We start from the raw sequence: 22,474 nt of genomic DNA, 5'->3' as shown, positions 1-22,474 counted from the left end.
GCTCTCCTGAAGCGGTTGTTGCAGAGCTGTGAGGCTCCCTCGCTCGTGGCGTAGTGCCCGAGGGAAAGGGAGGGTGTCTCCTCCCTGTTTTTTAGATCGAGTCCTATAGCCCTTCTCTGCGGTGGCCTCTGTTAGGTGTGTAAAAAGGCTGCGGGCCTGGAGCGGGAGTTGTGTTCCTGCGGAGGCTGCAGGCGTTCCTTCCTGAGGTAAATGCTGCCTTTCCTCCTGCCCCCTTCAGGCGTGTGCGTTATGGTCGGAACTGAGGGAACTGAAGAAAATGTGGAAAGCGCTTGTAAACTATGTTGAAGGCAAGACACGATTGTTTTGATTTTTTGTGTGGCAGTAGCATTTGCAGGTCTGAGAGATGTTTCTTCCCTCACACTACAGCAGGATGTGGTCATCCTGTTTCCTAATGTTTTCCATATCTTTTATTGTTTCCACGTTCTAAAACACGCAACACTGCAACAGATGATGTTTGAAACATGATGTGTGTATACTCCTACCAAGTAATAAATGAGATTATTTAGGTAACAAGCCCAACAGAGTGCAAACATTTATCTTTAAGGAATCCGTAGACAAAGAATGTAGGCTGGAAATACTTGTCATAGGCTAAGATAGGTGGATGGTCTGTCTCTCCTCCTTCTTCCCTCTGACGGAGAAGTGGGGTAGGATTTTGTAAGAAAAGAGTCTACTTGGCCACGGCCAAGACTCATTAAATTCTAAATCCATGTTGAAACATTAAGTAAGTGTTGTAATTTTTAAGATTTCACTAGAAACTGCCTCCACTGGATGAAAACGTTTGGAAATTAAAGATCCTTCCTCAATTTTGCTACACTTAATGATGTTGGGAGAACAGTACGTTTCTGTGAGTTATGTAAGAATTTGCACCTAAAGTATGACCTTTGATATCTAAGTGTTCATGCTCATTGCTGTCTGCTTTTGCATAACACTGCAAACTTGTATGCAGTTTTTTGGAGTAATTTGTCAGATGCAGGTGGTGATAGCACCAGTTTTGTAAGTAGTGCACTGTATAAGAAAGTTAAGGTTTCTTTAACTTTAGTAGCTATATCTAAAATTCATGCTTGTGCCAAACTTTATGTTCTTATAGGTTAATCCCAGAGATTTGGAAAATTTTCCTCTCTTTATATGTGAGGTTCTTTTTTCTTCTTGTTTAGGAACCAGAAGTGCTGAAGCGACTGTAGCATAATCTTTCTTGGAAATAAAAACTGGTTTAAGTTGTTGGGGCCTGTGCCTATCATTGTGCTAGAGTTTTTGAAGTTTGATTTTGGTGGATCACAAACATTGCAGAGTCGTGCTCATAAAATGTTTGTTTAGCTCTTGGCTGTTCTGAAATTTGCCAAAAACCCCTGTCATTTTTGATTTGTGAAGACTAAGACAATCACATTCTAGAAAGACACATAATGGTAGCATCTTGTCCTTGCTACTATCATGAACCAAATTTGAATTGATAATCTAGAGGTAAAGGTTTCTGTTTCACGTTCATCTCAGTTGCTGTAGTGCTGTTGATACAGTGACATATACTAATGACCTCAGTAATGTACCTAGACCTGAGTGAAGTCAATGACTGCAGGTAATGCTAATTTAACAAATTAAAAAAAAAAAAAAAAGTTGTGAGGGATTTGTGTGAATAACACAAAAAGAGCTGAGAACACTGAGGAGCTGGATTCCAGTTGATACATATCTGTCGTTAGAGTTGTGCCTTTGGTTACAATGACTGCTTGCCATGGCCCTCAACATCACAAAGTATTATTCTCCAGTTCTGTGACTGACAGCATTGAAACTGCAACTTTATTGTTAATCTGCAAGTGTAGATCAGTTCAGGCGTTGCAACAGTAATGACAAGGAAACATTTGTTTCACACAAAAGAAAAATGTGTTCAGGTTGTTATAAAGGGTGAAAGCTGTAAATAATGCTTTATCCTAAATTTTAATTATGAGAAAGCAAAATATTGAAAGCAAGAATAACTTGTTGGAAACTAAGCTTCCATTAATCCTTTTCATTGTTTTTGGACAAAACCATAAAGAGACTTGCTTATGGTAGAAGAGGTTACTGGTAGAAAAAAGACATATGTTTAGCAGCAGTTTTGGTTATGACAGAATTAACAGATACTTCATGGAATGTCTGTGGGTTGTACTGTGTCGCTTTTGCCCTCTGATGCAGGTCTTTAGTAACATCACTGTTAATTTCCCAATGCGTTCCTAGATGTCTTTGGTTTCAGTAAGAATTTATATCACCTGAAGAGTGTAACAGTAGCGGGAAAAAAAGATTGTGAAAAGGACTTGATGTCTCTCTTTTCATGCTGTTTCAGCCTTACTTGACTTTGTGATCAACATCTACTTTTCTGCACTGGAAGAGGAGAAAGAATCAGTAGTTGTTAACAAGTATCTTCATATATTACAATGAAACAAATTACTACTTTCTCACATTAATACTTTCCTAATCTCACTTTGTCATGTTGCTAAGCTTTCTGTTGCCTCAAGAAAGAAATGTATTCAGATTTATGAGAATCATAATCAAGAGTCTCTATCTTAGAAAGTAATTGCTCTTATGACAACGATTGAAAGAAAACTAAGGGAGTGGTAGGCAACACTGAAATGACTTGACTCCCAGCACCTCCATTTCAAAGAGTCCATTCAAAATGTGGAAGATGGCATTACTCGTCTACCAGTTGATGCCTCAAGCTTTGACCTGTCTTAAAATGAACAAACAAACAATAAAAAAAAAAAACAAACAAAAAACCCCCCACAGATAGCCTTTCCACATGTACTTAGAAGTATGGCCTTAGCCATACTTCAGCCAAGATTGCTGAAGACAACAGAACTAGAACTTAAAAAAGGTAATTCTACATAAATTACATAAAATTGGAGCTATTGCATAAAAAAGAAGCCACATTTTGTGCACAGATTAAAATTGGCATAATGTTAAATTTGAAAGTTTAAATTATCCTCTGAGTGATACGGTTGCAGTAGGAGCATTTACGGTAGCTTATGGGTCTGCCATTTCAGTGAATCTGTCACTACTTTCTCCTTCATTTTATATGATGTATTGTAGTTCATTGTAGTTTTGCAGTTCAAGTTACAGATGGAGGAGAATTTAATGTGAATTTTGATATCCGTAGATAAGCCATGTCTGCTTCACGTGTGGGGCACCTGCCTAAGAGAGATGCACGCCTAACTCCAACAGGAATTGGAAGATTACAAGGTTTGTACAAGCTGCTGTTTATTACAGTGACAGACTTTGATCAGTGGCTTCGTTAGTTTCTTTCTAAAAATGTTTCTGGCATTCCCACTCACAAAATTAAGTTAATTAAATTCTGAAAGATACTATGACCCATTCTAATTTCACGTTGCTTGTTATAAGAGGGGAGTTGCTCTGAGATTAGAAAAACTGGAAATCTTACTGAGCTGTAGTGTTCATCCTTCCAGAAAAAAAGAGGACTTTTTTGCTGAGTTGAGAGCAAGGCCAGACCTGTTTGACAAAATGGGAACCAAAAGTACTAATCAATTCTGATATGTTACTCAGCTGCTATTAGAACAGAACTACTGGGCTTAGTCGTGTATCTGAGTAAATTTACAGAATTATGAGTTAATCTTTTCAAGCTTCAAGAAAGTATGTTAACTTTGAAACAGATTAGAAAGCATCTCTGTGCTAATGATCATCTTATTTAAGTAGTATGTTTGACAGTACCTTGTTACTTGCTAAACTGTTTCCTTTTTGTTGTCTAGTAAGTAATCAGTTTGGTGTGTCATTTGTGTTCCTTTATCTGTAAGAGGGAGGAAAAAGGAAGTGATTGTTAATATTGTGCGAATAAAAGTGAAAAAAAAATAATCAACAGATTCATAAAAGTGTAAAAATATCAAATTACTTGAAAACTTTATTTTTTTTTCAGTATTTCAAAATGAGTTAGATTTTGGGTTACATGTTGTTCAATATATTGAAGATAATTTAAAGTTGTCTTGGTTTGGGTAGGATCTTCAACTCCACAGGATGGTAGAGCTCAACGAGCTGTATCACAAATGAGTCGAGCGGAACTGGAAGACAGATTTCTTCGGTTACATGATGAGACCCTCTTAGTGAAACAGTATGCAAATGAGCAAGGGGAGAAACTTAAAAGGTATGGGGTTTAATGTTTTTATTTTAGTTCACAATAACATTTTTGCCCTTTAAAGCATTATCAACAAATTTAAAATTATGCTGATTTATCTCAGAGCACTTTTTAAAGCAGTAGCAAAAGTCATGTATTGGAATTCATTTTTGTATTGATTTCTGGTTGTCTCTGTGGAATGTGGCATATTTTATGCTGTGGACAGTATTAGATCTCCATGTAGACGGGTATGTCGCTGCCCACTACTTTGGAGATGGTACCTTGGGTTCATAGATATGCTGTCTGGGTACAAATACAACAGGTGTTCTAGGAACTGAAGAAGAGGCTATAGAAGCCTAATTATTCATTAGGAAATTTGTCCTAGAATCAAAATGGCCTATACAGAGGGATTCTGCCCCTTTTTTTGTCCTTCTCTCTCATCCAAGAAGTTGACTTAAACCTAAAGTGTATTTGTAATTATGATCAACTCTTCTTTGTGCAGGGTAATAGATAACTTAATTGAAGAAGTCCCAGGCAGCATGGGGAGCGCAGTATCCAGTGTACCCTAACATATGCAAGCAACTTCAGGCTTATTATTAAACTTAGTGCTGCGCTGGCAAACCTATCGAACCCATCTGGACTCAGCAGAACTGTTCACGGTATTGCTGTATTCCAGGAGGGCTAATGAATCCAAAAGCACTGTGACATCATGCTGCCCACTTGAGCTAATAAATTCTTGCTGCATCTAAACTAGTTAGTCCATCTCTAGATGGGACTATTTTGTACTTTTCTAAAGTCCAAAACATTCTTTCCTTTTGACTCACTATTCAGCAAGTCTGGATCAAATTGACCAGCATGGCATAACTTTCATCTTTTCTGTCAGGCTACTGTCAAATACAAGATGGTGGAACAAATGAGTTGTTTGCTTATTCCAAATGGCATTTCCTGTGTTTCTGTTAGATGACTTATCAAATGCACTCATCCTCCACTTAGGTAAGATTACACAATGTCCAAACTGGAATAGCTGAATTAGTATTTTAAGGCACAGAAAATATAAAATACAGTGTTTGTCTACATTGCCAGACAAAAAGCTTAACTCCTCAGGCTAATTTTCTTTCCCAGCATCCCTCATGCCAAAACCCTTGTAACTAAAAGTTTGGAATGCATTTGTAGTAGAAGCACATTGAAAAAAACAAATAAACAAAAAACCTTCTTGCAGGCAAGTAACATTCTGTGACATCCTAAAGTTATTACAGATTTTTTTTGTTTCACTTTTGTTCTTTTAAGTAGAAGCTTCTGTCCACAAGTATACAAAAATAAAACAAACCCCTTTAAATGAATGAAGTGTGTCCTTATTTTCAGTTTTCTTCTGGGCCTGCAAAAATAGATCCCCTGTAAACTAGATACTGGTGACCAATTTTGTAAAGTCTTGAACTTGTCTCTCTCATCAAAGCCACCTTTTCTTTCTTTATATGCCAAGTTTTTTTCCATTCACTTCTGGGTATGTTTTCTGTTCTTGTATATTACATCACCTCCATGTGCCCTCTCTGCCTTTTGTTCTGGCTTACCAATGTTTATCAAAACTAAAGGAAATCAAAGGTACAACTCTTGAGATGCCAAAAGCAAAATTAGTATCCTTTTAAAGATAGATGAAAACCATACCCTCTGTATCTAATTATATTCCTCAGCTAACTGTTCCTTCTCTGAAGCACATTAGTAATATTTACCAAGTATAAAATTGAGTATGGTAATGAGAACTATTAAGTCTCTTTTTCCAGAGTACCTTCTTAGATATCTCTATAGATATAGAGAGATAGAGATGGATTTTAGCCACTCTAGCACTGAAATATATATTTAAATCTTAAAATACTAGAAGTGATATGTCATTGGAATGTTGCATATTACTAGCATTCTTTCAATAGTTGAATGTTTTGTGGAATTGTAGCTTTTATAGTTTGCCCCACCACATCCCAAATCTGTAACTTTACTTAACAGCATGCAGAGGTTCCTATATAAGGTCATGCGTTAAAAATTACATTTAAGTAGCATATGGAGTAAATATGTGTCCTCCCTTTACTAACCTCAAATGATAAGCCTTAGGAAACTGTTATTTGTCAGTGCTATAAAGCAGATTGCTGCACAGTGGTTTCAATTATCTTCAAAGAGTTCTTCACAGGCAGTAATAGTTATATCAAAACCTGAAATTTATTATTCAGGTTCTATGCTGAAGTCTTCACAGTGATTATGTTCCTTTCAACAGAATGCTTTTTATGCTGACTTTTCACATTCTTTTTCATCTTTTTTTATTATTTTCCCCAGAACAACCACCAAGTTAAGGCGGCTTACTAATGAGAAAAAAAAGCCTGAACAGGTTAGTAGCGGCCCCGCGCGGCTGCATGAGGCTGTGAAGCTGGATGCAACGATTAAGCATTTTCAAGAAAGAATTAATGAGCTTGAGGAACAAAATGCAAGCCTCCAGAACAAACTCAAAGCTACACAACAGGCCCAGTTTCAAAGCCGTAGTCCTTGTCGGTGCAGCTGTGTTCAACCTCCTATTACCAGTGCTCTCAAAAAAGCAAGTGAGACTGCTGACACGCCGGAGCGCACAAAGAAAGGTATAACTCACCTTTATTGAAAAGTGTTTTATATAGGTACTGCTAATTTTTCCTTCACTGTAGCAAGTATGTAGTCTTTTGTGTTCATCAGTGGGCAGTAGTACCTGTATGCAGAAAGGTTGCTCTTCCCCCTTTTTCTTGTGTTTGTTTATAACAGTCATGATAACTTGTTTGCCTTTAAAGTCCTTATTTTGGGAATCCACGGTGGTAGGGGTAAAACAGGAAGTACAGATTTGAAAATAAAGCAGTTATCAAGCAAGTTTTCTGGTAGCTAAAATCATGGGACTTTCTTACTGTAACTTCTATACACGTTAAAGGCTTGAAAAGAAGTATGTGAAAAAGTTTAGTGTCAATCATATTATAACAAAGTTTTACATCTGTCGTTTGTTTGCACATGTTTTTCCTTTTTTAATTTTATAGAATCATAGAATCATAGAATGGTTTGGGTTGGAAAGGACCTTAAAGATCATCAAGTTCCAATGCCTCTGCCATGGGCAGGGACACCCTCCACTAGCCCAGGTTGCTCAAAGCCTCATCCAGCCTGGCCTTGAACCCCTCCAGGGATGGGGCATCCACAGCTTCTCTAGGCAACCTGGGCCACTGCCTCACCACCCTCACAGTGAAAAATTTCTTCTTAATGTCTAGTCTAAATCTTCCCTCTTTCAGCTTATACCCATTATCCCTTGTCCTCTCACTACACTCCCTGATAAAGAGTGCCTCCCCATGTCTCCTGTAGCCCCCTTCAGGTACTGGAAGGCTGCTATTAAGTCTCCTCAGAGCCTTCTCTTCTCCAGGCTGAACAACGCCAACTCTTTCAGTCTGTCCTTGTAGGGGAGGTGCTCCAGCCCTCTGACCAATTTCGTGGCCCTCCTCTGGACTCTCTCCAGCAGGTCCATGTCTTTTTTATGTTGGGGGCCCCACATCTGAACACAGTACTCCAGGTGGGGTGTCACGAGAGCAGAGGGGGAGAATCACCTCCTTTGACCTGCTGCTAATGCTTCTTTTGATGCAGCCCAGGACACGGGTGGCTTTCTGGGCTGCAAGGTTCTAATCTCTTGATACATATGTGCACAACACTGCAGACTTGAGAGTTATTACATGTGTGGACTTTTGAAAGAAAATACCACAATGCAGCTATCTTGAATGATGCTTTTCACTGTCAAGACTTACTGCTTAAGGCAGTCTCACTCTCAGTTCTTCATTTATGGTAGCTACATTTGAAAATTACACTTTCTATTTTCATATGAACTTGTGGAGAAGTAGTTGTACTCAGTTATACACTGTACAGATAATGTGTTTTGTAAACAAAAGTCAGCTATGTTGTCCCTGATTCAAAACTGAGTCAGCAGAATTGTCTCCATCAGGCTGATGGCCAGTTATAATGTATTTTTTCTTCATCTTACCCTCCCACTGGTCTTTATTTTGGTTACGTTGATATAGGTGTATAAAAACAGTAACAATTCTCATGTTTTCAGACAGGCAATAAAAAGCAATTGGCTCTACCACTTTGCTTCTTTCATTTGAATATAGTGAAAGTTTTGACATTTTAAATACACCTACATTTTCACACTTTATATCATGAATTAGGCAGTTTTATTCCCAAAATCAATTTTTTGTTTGTTTGTTCTAACAATGCAAAAATAGGGTAGAAATAGAATAAATTTATTCAGGGTCAGTGCTAGCAGAGAGAAAAGGGCAACTTGGTTTGAGGATTCAAAATCAAATGATGATATGGAATGCTGTGAGGACTTCTTTTGGCACAAGAACAGATCAAGATAAAAAGTGTCCTGTGCAGAAGTAGGATTGGGGCCATGTTGATTGAGGCAGTGGTTCTTAAAATGAAGAGAACATGAGGAAGGGGAAAAGAAGAGGAAAAGTTGCCCACAGAACACCCAGTTCAGATAATAAAGTTCAGAGATTTCACAGAAGTTCTAGTGTACCTATCTCAGTTCTAAGGCCTTGTCCAAACTAAATGGGATTCTGATAATTTGAGTGCCATGAACATGCTTCTCTAAGGTGAAGACTGTTATTTAAAATCTAGTAACCAATACTCAGAAACTGGACACAGTAGTGTTATCTTCCAGAAGGTCAGAGGATATCTTCTATGGTATTCATTAGCATAGGATGTTTCATGTTTTTTTCTCTTGCATATTTTCTCATCCTTCCCTTTTGATTGATGACGATAAAGCTAGCAGTCTGGTGTTGGGTGTGTGCCTTCTGTCTTTAAAGACTACTGGACTCTTGGATTGCTCTGTGGAACTGTAAGGCTGAATCTCAAAACATTTTTAGTGCAGATCAGAAAATATTCAGAGCAATTCTCTGAAAATAAAATGAGTGCCTGGAAAAATTCAGGAGAGCTTAGCTGTCTCGAGGGTGTGAAGAGGCAAGAAGAATCCACAAATAATAAATACAACTTACTGTATCTGCTTTGTGTTTGGCTGGTTTCAAATACCGTAGCACGTCAATCCAAAAGATGTGGTCAAGTATGAATGTTCACTGAATACTCACTGGTTTCTCTCATTACTCTATTGACTACAACTATCTAAGATATATCATGATTTGAAAAAAAATGAAGTATATACTCCAGGCATATATTTACACATATGTATATAGCACAGTTACCAATACCTTAAAATAATACTTAAACATCAAAATTCAAAATATATCAATAAATCAAGGTAACTCAGCACAAATGCAAAGTAGGTAACATTTTTTCGGTTGTTTTGTGAACCTGCTGGTGTCATACCTTAAACCTAAATGATGCCATTTTGGAGACTGAGAGATGGCAGCCTTAATGCTGTATTTGAAATTTAATGCATAGTTTGGTCCCACCTCAAAACTTCAGTAATTTCTTCTTGCTGGAGAACGAGACAAAGGAGAAAGATTTGGAGAAACCATTACTTTTAGTCCGAACTAACAATTCTTCCTTACAAAATTTCTCACTTTTCTTCTTCACCAGGGACTTACTATGCTTCTAAAGAACATAAGGAAATTATTTGACTGCTGATAAAAATGGTTCTGTAGTTACTTGTCTAGGTAAATGACACTCGTGTTTTTTAATGAAGTCCTACTAGAGAAAAAGTGATTATAAGTCCGTGTTCCTGTTTTATAACATTGCTATTGTTCTTCTCTGAAGATACCATCTCTGTTCTCTGTCTTTAAAAGTAAAATCATCTAAAAAAAAAACATTTCAAGACAATTTCAAGACATGCTTTTAACACTTCTCTTTAACGGTGCATGCTGTATTGCCCATGGTTCAAATTTTACAGCAGCTATGTTGCACATACTCTGTTTATCTCCTACCATGTGAATTTGATATAAGAATACTTTTTACGGCATCTCTATAAGAATTGTGTTTATACTGTGTAGAAATTGTTGTTTTGTTAAATGCTTTTTCATTCATTTTCTTTCAGGAGTAAGATTTCGTGGTTTGGAACTGAGATCACATAACATTGTGCTCCCAAGATGTAGAGAGAGTCTGCTCAAGGATCCAAGCGCTGAAATAAAAAAGTTGTATGATTTTCATATTTCTTAATTTTTGTTCTTATAATTGTTAACATTTGTGGTTTTCTTGAAGGAAAAAAAATACATTTTTCAGAAGTTTTTACTTCAGAAAATAAAGTGAAATTGTTGGATTACACAACAGTAACACTGATAACAATGCAGAAGGATTATTATTCCTTATTATGATATGGAAAACAGGATTGGGAATTTAGAATGCAAAATGTAGGTACATAAGAATTTGACTGAAAGTTAAAATTGATCTTCAATGGTGAGCCTCTCTTTTTGCTAGGATGCAATGCATACTACTGGACAAAACTGACAAAAGCAGAAAGAATCATAGCTGAAAAATTATTACCAACAAAACTCCTAAATTTGTCTGAATTTAACCCTTTCTGAACAGTTACAATTTATTTTTTGTTTAAATAATTTGCATTATAATATAATGTTTTTACTGAAAAAACAGAAAATCTTATTTTATAGTGATGGGCCTAGAAAGGACTATTTCTCCTATACCTATCACTTTCAAAGACTAGGAAAATAAGAGCTATCCATTAAGACTGCCATGAATCTTGGTGTTCACAGTAGCTTTTCTCCTAAGGTTGATCAAAAACATTGTGTTATAATGCAGAAAACATCCAAATAGTGTTTTTTTCAGAGATTTCAGCTCTCACAAAGGTGGAAAAAATTACCACAGTTGCTCAGAATGGTGCACTTGAATACAAAAGCCAAACCCATGTCCAAAAAAACTCAAAGTACTTTTAGGTCAACAATAGGTGTCTGAAGTAAGGAACTGTAGCTTATTCATCTGTCGTGGGTTAAAGTTAACTCTGTTAATTTTTTTTCTTTTCTCTCCCTCTTCTTCATAAATAGCTAGCAAGAGGCTGTGTTTTGGATTTAGGCTCAGGAGAAGCTGATAAGACCGATGTTTTGTTCTGCTGCCAAGGTCAGCAGACGAGCAAAGAGGCACAGCCGGTTGCTAGCATAGGACTTGCCCTTATGTCAAAATTGAAACTCAGAATAGCCAATGATATTCCATAACATGCACGGCATTCCCAGTATATAGGTAAGAACACCCAGAAGAGTGTTCTTTTTTGCCTCCGCTCCGCTTTTTTTCTGTGCTCTCTGCTGGCTCGGCATCGCTCTTCCAAGGCCTCTTCCCCCCCACCCTGCACACACACCCCGGTCAGCAATCTCTCTCTGCCTGGGATGCCCGAATCGTTATCTCCGCTCCATGAGTTTCGGGATCCTCCTTCTCCGGGGGGATCGTTAGCTGCGGCCAAGAAAATCAAAATCACAAAGTTGTGGCCTACTAAAAGTATTTAGATTCTGATCCTTATAGTTTTCTGCTTTTCTGTTTTTTAGTTGTATTTACTGGATAAATTCCACTGTTGGACACATAATCCGATTTTTTTTTTTTTTGCAGGAAGTTACCTAACTCAGAATAAAAGTTTAAAAATCACTCTCACCGCTCCATCCATTGAAGATCTTATATTCTTCTGATAGCTAGTAATGGTGTTTTCCTTTTCAGTAAACACTTGGTTCTAATGGATTAGGAGGAGAGTACATTTAATACATAGGATAAGAAACCATAAACTATGTTATCAGCTAGATTCTGCTAAACATTATTAATGCCACATTAACATTTATTTTGAGAGTATTATGTTGTTTGTGTTGTGTTGGGTAATGTGTTTGAATTATGTATCTATTTATTGTATTATTCACATCTTTTCATGTGGTGACCTCTAATTATTTTCATAGAAAGTTGAACTCTTAAACCTCTGTTGTGTTTCATGTAATTGCAAAATACAAATTTTGCTGAACACTTTTAAAATCTTTGATCACTTGAGTATTCATTTAATTTTTTTCTTTTATTAAATACTTACCTGGTTTTGGAACGTAAGATGCTTGTACTTGCAGGGAGGCTGTGATTGAGGCTCAAAGGAAACAGATTGAGGAACTAGAACGTTCTAGAGAGATACTTTTGGATCATCTAAAAAAGAAAGGAAAGGAAGTTGAAGAATCCACCCGACGTCTGAAAGAGCAGGAAACAACAAGCTACAGGTATTGTGCAAAATAGAAATCTCCATGGTGGAAGCATTAGAAGAGCTATGTCGTAATGTTTATATATAACTGTGAAAATTACTTGTTCTGTTAAGAAATACGTGCCTTATTCATTTTTTTTCCCTATGGTAAAACTAGCCATAAAATGTTTTAGCAAATAGCCATGGATAATCCTAAGCAAGGAGATTGTTATTAAAATATGTTGTTATGTTTTTCACTAATAATAACCAATAAACAAAGAGGCTGATAATTACCATTTTAGAGAATTCATTTCCAGCTGATACAGATTCAACTGAAGTTCAGCTCATTAAATTTTAACCATCTATTGTTTCTTCAATATAATTCTTAGAAAATTTTAGATACAGGTTCATAGTAGATAATTTAGTGTTCATTAGTACTCGTTTGGAGTCTGCAAATAGTAGAAAAATAATGACCCTGTAAGGGTAGATTAGCAAAAAAAGGAATATGGTATAGCTGTGCAGTGAAACAAAGCCAGACAAACTTCCTTGCAGAACATGTTTCACAGTAAAGTCTCAATTAGTTTAATCTTTCTTTCTTTCTTCTTTCACTTTTGCAAAAATATATGCAGAATTGTATAACTTTGCTTATATTTTCCCTCTTTTGACTGTTTCAATTTCAACCTGTTACTTCTAATTGTATTAAAGATCTAATACGGCACAATCCTGCATTCCTTACTCATTTGAAAGTTCCACTTGGATGAGAAATATGTGGTCAGTTCTTTAACTGCCTTTCAGGAGAGGGACCCCATTATTTATGTGTGAGCATTCTTTTGTGCATCAGTGGCACTACATAAATAATACATCATAATGTTTGCTATTGAATTATTCACAAAGTCGTAAGTCTCCCTTATTCAGAACTTCCTTTATATAGTTTAAATAGGTTAAAGAAGTTGTTTTCATAAATAATTTCTCAGTCTGTGCCTACAGTGAATTTGGAAAATATAAATTTTTTTTTAATTATTTTAAAATAATCTGATACAAATCTCAAAGAACTGTGCTTCATTTTTCCATAGATAAACACTGTTCTTTAACTACAGCAGTCAGAAACTGAACGTAACCTCTAAATCTGATGTCAGCTACCATGTTTCTGTGAAATTTTTAGGCAGTTTTAAAGTAAAGGTACACCTCAAATTCAGTTAAAACATCCTTAAATAAAGTCAGGCAGGCTAAAAAAAAGAAGTGCAGATCCTTATTTATTTATGTTTATCAGGTTACTTGTATGCAAACCATGATACTTGACCTAAGTTAAAATCTGTGAATTCATGTTTGAAGTTCTGGAATGATTTCCTTTACAGTCTATTTTTTGTTTGAAACCAGATAAAATATACTTTTAAGTATTTAAGAGTTACCGTATTTGGCTGAATACACTGGGAAAGAAATTGAAAGATGTCCACTAGTGCATATCCAGAATAGTGTGAGTTCAATAATATTGCCACTAGAATACTTTATGAAAGGTTGTTATTCTGCATGTTTTTCAAGTTGTTTTTTTTTATGCTGAAGGAACCAGAGCCAGAACTTAGAGGGATAGTATTCTCTCCAGGTTCAACTGTAACCATGAGTACCTAGATATATTATCTTTAGATTTTCATTAGCTTGCTTTCTTGGAAGTCTTGTAACTGCTGTCTAGAACATTCTGTATTAGTTGTTTTGTTACACAAATAGTTTTGTAGGTTCTATGTAATCCTTATTTTTAATCTTTGCACCAGAAGATAAGAGACTGTCAATAGTGGAATATTGGAAGAAGAATTGGAAATTGGGGTGACTGATAAGGTCATCTTATTTTCTCTTTGTAGCTTATGTCTTTGAATTTTGGAACAATTGGCAGCTTTTTCTTGTGTTTTGTAAGAACGCACTTGACTGTCATCTAGTTATATTACTACCCAAAGCAGTTAATCTTTTGAAATTATTTAGGAACTGCATGGTGCCAAAAGGACATAAATTCCACCAATCTTCATGCTGCAGTACCATTTGATCTCAGCCTGATGTTAACAAAATTAGGTTACTTTCAACCTTTAGGAAAACATTTATTCTGCTACATGATTAACAAATTCTTGTTATTGAAATATGACTGTAGTTTCCAAGTAGTGAAGCAGCTGCAGTTAATAATCATTGATTCACTAGTGGCAAGGGAGGGAGATACTAGTTATCCTGAGTCCTATACCCACAAGAAATCCAGATCTATTTTAAAGCTTTGCAGCTTCCCAACAGTTTCTGTATAACAACACACAAGAGATACATAACAGAGCTGAGTTCCTATGCAGTGTACTGCTCGAGATGATTATTTTTACATGGTGGCAATCAGTGTCTTTTTCAGTGTTTCATTAGAGATTGTTTGGGTATTGTTTCAGGAATATATAATTCTGATTTAATTCTAACTTAAGGGAGAAACTTGGCCTGTGGGTTATTGGACTAAACACATTTTCTTAAGTACAGAATTTAACTGCATTTAGCTTGACTACAATTTAAAGATGGCCAAAACTATAATAACCCCATAGTTTGATGTCTATGATACACAGTGTGCAAGCTAAAACATTGTCTAAACAATCACATTTTGCAAGCAGCTAGCTTCAAATAACTTAACTGCTCATTGTACTTTCCAAAAACATTTTTAAAGCCACCCGAAAATGCATTTGTGAAACAAGTTCTTGGTTTTTGCGCTCTTGTGGGCTTTTTTTGTGTTTCGTTGTTTGGGGGTTTTTTGTTTGTTTGTTTTTAAATGAGAAAGCTTGTTTGACAGTCAGGTTTTAATTCCTTTGGCATTTTTTGCTGCAACATGACTTTGGAATCAGACTTATTAAATGTGTGGATGTTGCAACAGGAGTATCATCTGATATACTCATGACTTCTGTGTTTGCATTATAGCATTGCAGACCTAGATTAAAATTACTTTTTTTATTTGTAGATAGCTCTTTAGACAGGCAAACAAATAAAGAATTTAATATTAGTATTTAAATAATCTTAATAACTTAGATACTAGAGCTGTTGATGCAATGTTAATGTTTTGCTTATTGCAAATATACTATCAATTACAACATAAAAGTTCTACTAGAAGGTAAACATTGTTGAGGGTTTTTTTTCCCCCCTTATATTTTACTTCCTATAAGGAATAAGAGGAAAGAACATAATGTGTATCAATATATAATCCCCTTAGTTCCCAAGCATTGTGAAATGAGTAGTGCACCTTGATGTTCTATTCTTTACTTTTCTGCTTGGGAGTCTATGTCTATATTTTGGCCACTGATGCATTTGTGATTGAGAACTATTAGCCTGGAAACATTTTGTTTATTTTGCCAGACAGAGGGTAAGGGATCTTGAGAAGTATGGTGGTGATATTTTTTTACTTGCTTGTTGTTCTTATTCTGAATATGAATGGGGAAGGTTTGTGAGCCACGTGTATTGAGACAATAGTCAGGACTCTCTAAGAGTAGCCTCAGTATTGTATCCATGTCCTGCTCATATGGAAGTAAAGACAAGATGCAAGGGATGTGGTTTAATTAGACCTCAATTTTATTAGCTTAGCCATCTTGATTTTACTGGCACAAATTTGTACAGCGCAGGTCAAGATCCTTTCTTTAATAGTTTCCTTCTGGAGTAGGTTGCCATCAGTCCCCCATTCCCACACAGCTGGTCCCCAGCCTGTTGTTGGGACCCCACTCTATATGTTTTTAATCCAAATGATAAGAAGTCTGGAAAAGAGATCATCTTTTTGGTGTACTTCAGACATTAACCGCAAACATAATTCTTAGTTTTTTAGAGTCACTTTCTCCTAACTTCATTTCCAATTTCAGACTTTTTTATCCAGCTTTAAGATGGGGTTTAGAGTGGGAGAATAGAGTTCATGTTCTTTATTTCTGCACCTGTGGCTAAATCAGAAGCTAAATCAGTATACCTGTTAATTCAGATTACTGCCTCAAAAGGGATATTAGTTCCTTTTCTTTTTCTAACTTGTGTTCCAGGTCTACCTGCACGTCTTCAGGTTCTGTGGCAGAATTTTGGGGGCTTGACAATAGAGAAAATATTGAATGAGCTATCTTAGTACAGCTTTATTCTTATACATTATTTTGTTATTCTTTGAGCAAAATATTATCTAAGTAAAGGTAGTATTGACTTTTCTATCAAATCTGTATATAACCCCTATTTTTAACTTATATCAGAATTCCTGGGCAGATGTTCTGGGAGCAGAATACATCACATAACTGGGAGGGAGAAGCTGTTTAGATAAGAGATTTCTATTCTATTCTACTGTTTTGTGTTATAAAAAAATGAATGCAACAGAATCTTCCTCAATTAACTTTGCCTTGCCCACAAAATCTGAAATTATTTTGTTTTTTAACACCAAGCTCCTTGTCATGTACCAAAATGCACTGGACATTTCTTAGACATATTTTATTTAAATAAATAAATAAAATATTGTAGAAGTACTGTAGAGAAATAATTTTGTTGCTCTAGCTTGTAATGAGAACTGAAATTGTGATTGATGTAATGCGCTAATAAGGAATTAATGGCACGTGCTTTCTCTAGCTAGAAACTTCATGAGATAAATACTCTTAAAATTGTAAGAGTGGAAATGATCCCAATAAAAAGTAATTTTTCACTTCAGAATTTGAATAATTTACTTCATAATATCAGTACCCCAGACCTCTTTAAATCAAATGCTGTTTCACTCTCTGTTGAAAAAATAGTTAATGTTGATTGTCAGGAGCCATGGGGTTTACATCTGTACATCATAAATTTCACTATCATCTGCTCCTTTTTCTACTTAAAAAGAAAATAAAAAGCCCCCTGCTTAAAAAAGAAGGGGGAAAAAAAGGAAAAGGAAAAAGCCTTTGAAGGCATCAGAGCCTTTTGTTTGATGTGTGGAACAAGATTAATAAAAACGTGCCACTACATTAGCTTTTAAATAGCGAGCATGAGACAGTGCTGCTGTCTGTACTCACCACAACTTTAATTTATGTCGATAACATGTTTTAGACACATGATAGTTTTAGCATTGTGTTAGGGTTGTTCTTGCAGAAGATTTCAGGTTTGTGAGTGTGTTTATCTTCTGTGCAAGGACAATTAACTGGGCAATGCCAAAACACAATAGGCTTTGATATTTTACAGAATAAAAGGAAAGTATTTCACGTACTCAGCTGGTTTACAGATGTGTAAGCTTTGTAGTCCATTTTCTTGCTCCAGCATGGCATTATGATGACTCCTCCAATATGTCAATAAATTGATAACTATTGGAAGATAAATTGCCTTTTCAAATGCTAAAGATTTATTCTGATTTTATCATATTTTATATTAATACAAATCAAAATTGGTTTCTCTTGCTGTATTTGAAGAAGCTGTGAAAATAATGTGGTTTAGTTTCACTGTTTTAAGTAAGGGAAAACATCAGAAGTAAATATTTATTTAAATTGTTAATTATTTTAAACATCCTTTCTATTAAACAGTACATTCTCAAATTAATCTTGGAATTGTAACAATATAGAGCATCTGCATGGATATTAAGTGGGTTTTATGTGGTTAAGACACACCTACAGCTTGTTTGAATGTCAGCCTGAAGGTGTTACAGTATAAATTGCTAAGTCCCTTTTTCTTAGTAGTATTTGGTACGTTTTAGGGGTGGAAAAGAAGTGACTGGAAAATAACTAATCCCTTTAGGTATAGGATTGTTTTCTCTTCCTGTCATATATAATTTGAGAAGATAAACAAAGGTACATCTGTATTGATTGAAGCTGGTATGTCATCATGTAGTATACTGTTTATTTACCTAAATTCTGTAATGTGGATTATAGAAGAAGAAATTAATTTGGGTATTACACACTAAATCTTTTCACAAGTGGGTTGTAGAAAGCTGATTTGCAAAGGATTTCAACTTCTCAAGGCAGAAATAATAAGATCATTCATTTTGTATCTTTAAGCTCATGATGTATTTCTTTTTAATAAAATTTTGAAGGCTAAACATTCGGGACAATGTGAAAATGATCAAGATCCGTAAACAGCTGCTTGAGAAAAGCAATGCTCTTTCAGAAATGGAAGACAAATTTCGCCAACTTCAAGAGGTAATTGCCATTTAGTCAGCAACATTCCTTTATTCTTGTCACATAAGCATGCGTAAATGGAAAATATACACAATTCTTGATTCTGAATCAATACTGAGTAAGTGAAAATGAACCACGTAATATGTTGCGCCTAAGCTACTCCAAATGTGTAGGGTTTTTTGGTCTTAAAATTGTCATTTTTTCAGAAGAGTCTATTGAGTCTTAAAGATTTTGTTTGCAAAGCCATCCCAGATGGGTTGTGGAGAAAGGAGTTGTCTGGCTATCTAAATCGATCCCTGATCATTTAAAAAGAGGGTTTTGACTTAAATAAAGTTGGGGAGATGTGGCTGTTTAGACTTCTGACCTTAGGACTGGACTTGTCTTCATAAGCTCATGGGAATTATTTTAGAGGGCTACTGTTAAGTAATAGATTTTCTTTATAAAAAGAGTATTTTATGACAATATCACCAGAACAAGCAACTGTATGGTAGATTCTATGTAGGTTTTAGTTTTACAGCATTTTTCTGCTTCTTCCCATATGTATTTGTAGAACTGCATGTGTATACAGACAGTGGTAGTATAATAATAGCTTAGAAATGGGAGAGTTCCTGTGAGTAGGAATCCTACATGCAATAGAGCTTTATAAAGTACACTAGCCTTATGAGGTGGAAGTACTAGATAGCCCTCTAAACTCTTACTTCTGCCTGCTTTGTGTTATTTTAGCATGATAAATAACATTTGTGCCATTAGATTTTTGTTTCATTTCTTCTTTCGTGTGTTTTTCTGCTTCTATGTTTTGCTTTGCTTTGCTTCAAGAAAAAAGTTATTAAAATGGAAAAGAACTTTGGAGAAAAAAATTGAAGCTGAGAGATGGGGAAGAAAAGATGTATTCACTTGAACAGTTGGAAGGGTTAGGATTCTGATATTGAGGAGAAAGGAAATAAATTTTGAGAGAAATTAAGAGTGTATCAGAATTATTTTTAAGGTGTCATTTTTTGAAGTTATTGAAACACAGTTCACAGATGTAGGACAGAGCAAGAGGAACACTGAAAAAAGACTTAATTGATGAGTAATATACTTCACTATCTCTCTGAAATAATACTAATAATATTATTTATTCTCCATGATTCTTTTTTGTGAAGAAATTAGATAAGAGAGGCTGAAGATCAGGTCGATGATTGGGTTTTCTGTAGGATTTTTGTTTGTTTCTAGGTTATTCATACTGCATGTGAACCTAAACAATTTGTACAGGATTCACATTCATCTTCTCCATTTAACTACTTTATAGGAGTATTATATGGAAAACATTAAACTAACTTTTTTCTGTTTACAGTCACTAAACATTATCTATACCCATACATGTATTTGACATAAATTTTCCTATTATCATTTTATTAAACAGGAGATTAGCTTTTTGGGCTGTTTTGTTTCAGTTCATATGAATGTGATTTACATTGAAAATCTTAATGAATGAGTCTTATTAAGGCATTGTGGAACGTAGGCAGTATAATATTAACTAATATTCCGGTAATAGAGGTACTATCAGCATTCTCCATTTAATATTAAAATTGGTTAAATGGGCCTTAATATAATATATTGAAATAAATCAAAATGTAAAGGAAATCATAAGTCCTTTGTTAAATTAACTGCTGGCAGGGAAATAGACCTGAGTGCATTGGGATTATGAAACAATTATGTATTTACGATTAAGGGTTAACAGAGCTGTGGCAAGGTCTGTGATTAACATAACTGTGGTCAACATTCGTTTTTTGCTTGCTACTGCAGTGTTTTTGGTCAGCATGTCTAACCACTGTAACCACAGCAAAATCTTTTAATTGCTTAACAGATGTATTTCTTGGTCGTTTTCATCATGACTGAACTGTGGGTTTAATGTTCATGAAAGCAAGAATGCCACCTTCTCCTGGCCGTGCATAATGAAAGTTGCTTTCAGTTACTTAGTTCAAGAGTGTCTCCTATCGTCCACTTTGAGAATATGTACTAAATACTGGCATGAGAGACCACTGGTTGAATATGTAGAGTGTTGTAACACTCTACTAAGTGTGATTTATTTCATTTTTTTTCTGTATTTTGCTTCCTTCCTTTTCATAGAACCACAGGAACTTGAGGATGAACCATGCTGTTTTAGCAGCAGAAAATGATGAACTGAATCTAAAGCTTAAAGAGGAGCAGTTAAAGTGCCTCAATCTTGAAAAAAAATTGCAATCAGTGACTGTTTCAAACCAAAGGCCAGAGGAGGTGAGATTGTTTTCAAGAGCTAGAATCTGCCTTAAGCAGTACACATAGATAAGGGATAAGTTAATGATAGGATACCTTTTAATTGCAGAGATGGGAACAGACCTTTCAAACAAGTTTAGAAGACTGACCTGGTAATAGATATACTTTTGTCCCATTAAAAGGAAAATCCAGTGGCTTTTGCTTGCATTTCATAGAATCATGGACCATACCTGGTCCCCCCATAATCACTGCACCAGTGTTTGCACAATATTTCAGGTTAAAGTATAGGATTTCATATCAGTTCTGATACTAAACAAGTGGTTGGTAAACCAGAAAAAATCAAGGTACTTGATTTATTGATCATGTATTGTTAGTTTTTTAGTATTATTTCAACCTGATTTAATTATGGTGTAGTGTGGTATTACATCTTACTCAGCAGTTCAAATCAGTCACTTCTATTTCTTTGTCTAGTGCTTCTCAGAGACAAGTATCATCCCTAACAGTCACCCAGATACAGGGCTAAAAATCAAGTGTTTTTTATTCCTCATTCTCCTCAATATATGAGGAATAAGAGTCTACACACTTTTGCTTTTTCTTTAATTTTGTAGCACCTTTAGTTTTACCACCTAATTTACCTGTTTTGAATGTATTCTACATGAACCAAGTTTACCATGATTACCTCATAGATATTTGCTCCAAACCATTAAACTATTGTAATGCACATAGGTTAAAGCATCTTATATCTTTAAAACTGCTTTAGTGAGTGTTTTGAAAGCAAGGACTTATTGTTTGGTTAAGGTCCGTAAAAAAATATTTACAGGAGCCATTAACTAGATAATACTAATACTCACCAAAACAATTTAATACTATAGATTTTTTTTTCATAAGGCAGATTGTGATTAGACACTGTTGTTCAACTGCGACATTAGTCTCAGCTTCATATAAACAACATGAAAAAGACTGTCTGGGCCAAATTTAAATCCATGTGGTGAAAAAAGTTGTTGTTTTGAAGCTTGTAAGAAACTGATATATAAAAAGAACAAATAAAAACCTGACAATGCCTACAAATATTACAAAAATTAATTGTCTTTACACATTCATTGTAATTTCCTTTTGTGCTGTGCATTGCCTGAAACTGCCTTCTTCATTTTAGTTACAGGAAAGAATAAAGGTTCTAGGAAAAGAGAATGAACTCTTGAGGGAAAGTTATGACAGGCTGTATAACATGTAAGTTATGGTTTCTGTATATAAAAAACTTGATTCCTATCCTGTTTAATAGGTCTTCATGTGCTTGAATGTACATATGCATATTGTGTGCTTGTGCACACATGTAAATATATTCATAGTATAGTTCATCATATCAGTAAGTGTATATGGAAACTTTTATGGTGTTCTTTCAGTATTTCATCGGTTCTGTTGAAACAGAGTAGCTTCCGTACTTGTTCTAATAGTCTTGAAATGGTAGATTACTTCTTTTATAAAGTCTAATGAAAAATAAGTAGAAGTCACTGTATTTTGAACATCAATGCAAAAAGTTCTTATTTCTAATAATTTTTTTAGGGTCATTGTTGCAAGAATAATATGTTCCTTTCGATTTATTTTATTTTATTTTATTTGGGAAAAAGTAGTGTTTGAACTTTTTGTACAAGTTCCTCCAGCACTTCTTAGTGGACCTACATAAAGTCTGATATTTGACAGCTTCTCCAATGTTTATTTTTGAAAGGTGGTTTGTTTGTTTTGGTAATAGCTAACATTTCACTTGTACTGGTTCTCCTTGAAGTTTTTGTATAGGCTTATGTAAGTTTTTACAAAGGTTCCTGTACATAATAAGCTGTATAAATTGTATCAGCAGTGCTTACAATGAAAATGAAAATACCTTGTGAGATATGATTCAGAAATTCTCTG

General features: G+C 35.2%; 1 protein-coding gene across 1 annotated transcript in view; it reads left to right on the top strand.

Moving 5' to 3' along the window:
* Positions 1–2,796: 2,796 nt before the first annotated feature.
* Positions 2,797–22,474, top strand: part of LOC104462318 (protein fantom-like) — a gene marked incomplete at its 3' end in the record, with an annotated part of 97,888 nt that continues 78,210 nt past the window's right edge. Inside the window, exons 1-8 of the mRNA XM_010074220.1 lie at positions 2,797–2,857; positions 3,991–4,135; positions 6,425–6,720; positions 10,134–10,233; positions 12,142–12,285; positions 18,250–18,355; positions 20,444–20,590; positions 21,723–21,796. Of these exons, the coding sequence (XP_010072522.1) occupies positions 2,797–2,857; positions 3,991–4,135; positions 6,425–6,720; positions 10,134–10,233; positions 12,142–12,285; positions 18,250–18,355; positions 20,444–20,590; positions 21,723–21,796 (1,073 nt within the window). The remainder of the gene's footprint in view (positions 2,858–3,990; positions 4,136–6,424; positions 6,721–10,133; positions 10,234–12,141; positions 12,286–18,249; positions 18,356–20,443; positions 20,591–21,722; positions 21,797–22,474) is intronic.

This window comes from Pterocles gutturalis, unplaced genomic scaffold (genome assembly GCF_000699245.1).
Source record: "Pterocles gutturalis isolate BGI_N339 unplaced genomic scaffold, ASM69924v1 scaffold11327, whole genome shotgun sequence".
NCBI lineage: Eukaryota > Metazoa > Chordata > Aves > Pterocliformes > Pteroclidae > Pterocles > Pterocles gutturalis.
The sequence above is the reverse complement of the archived record's forward strand: the minus strand, read 5'-3'. Positions and strand labels throughout refer to the sequence as shown.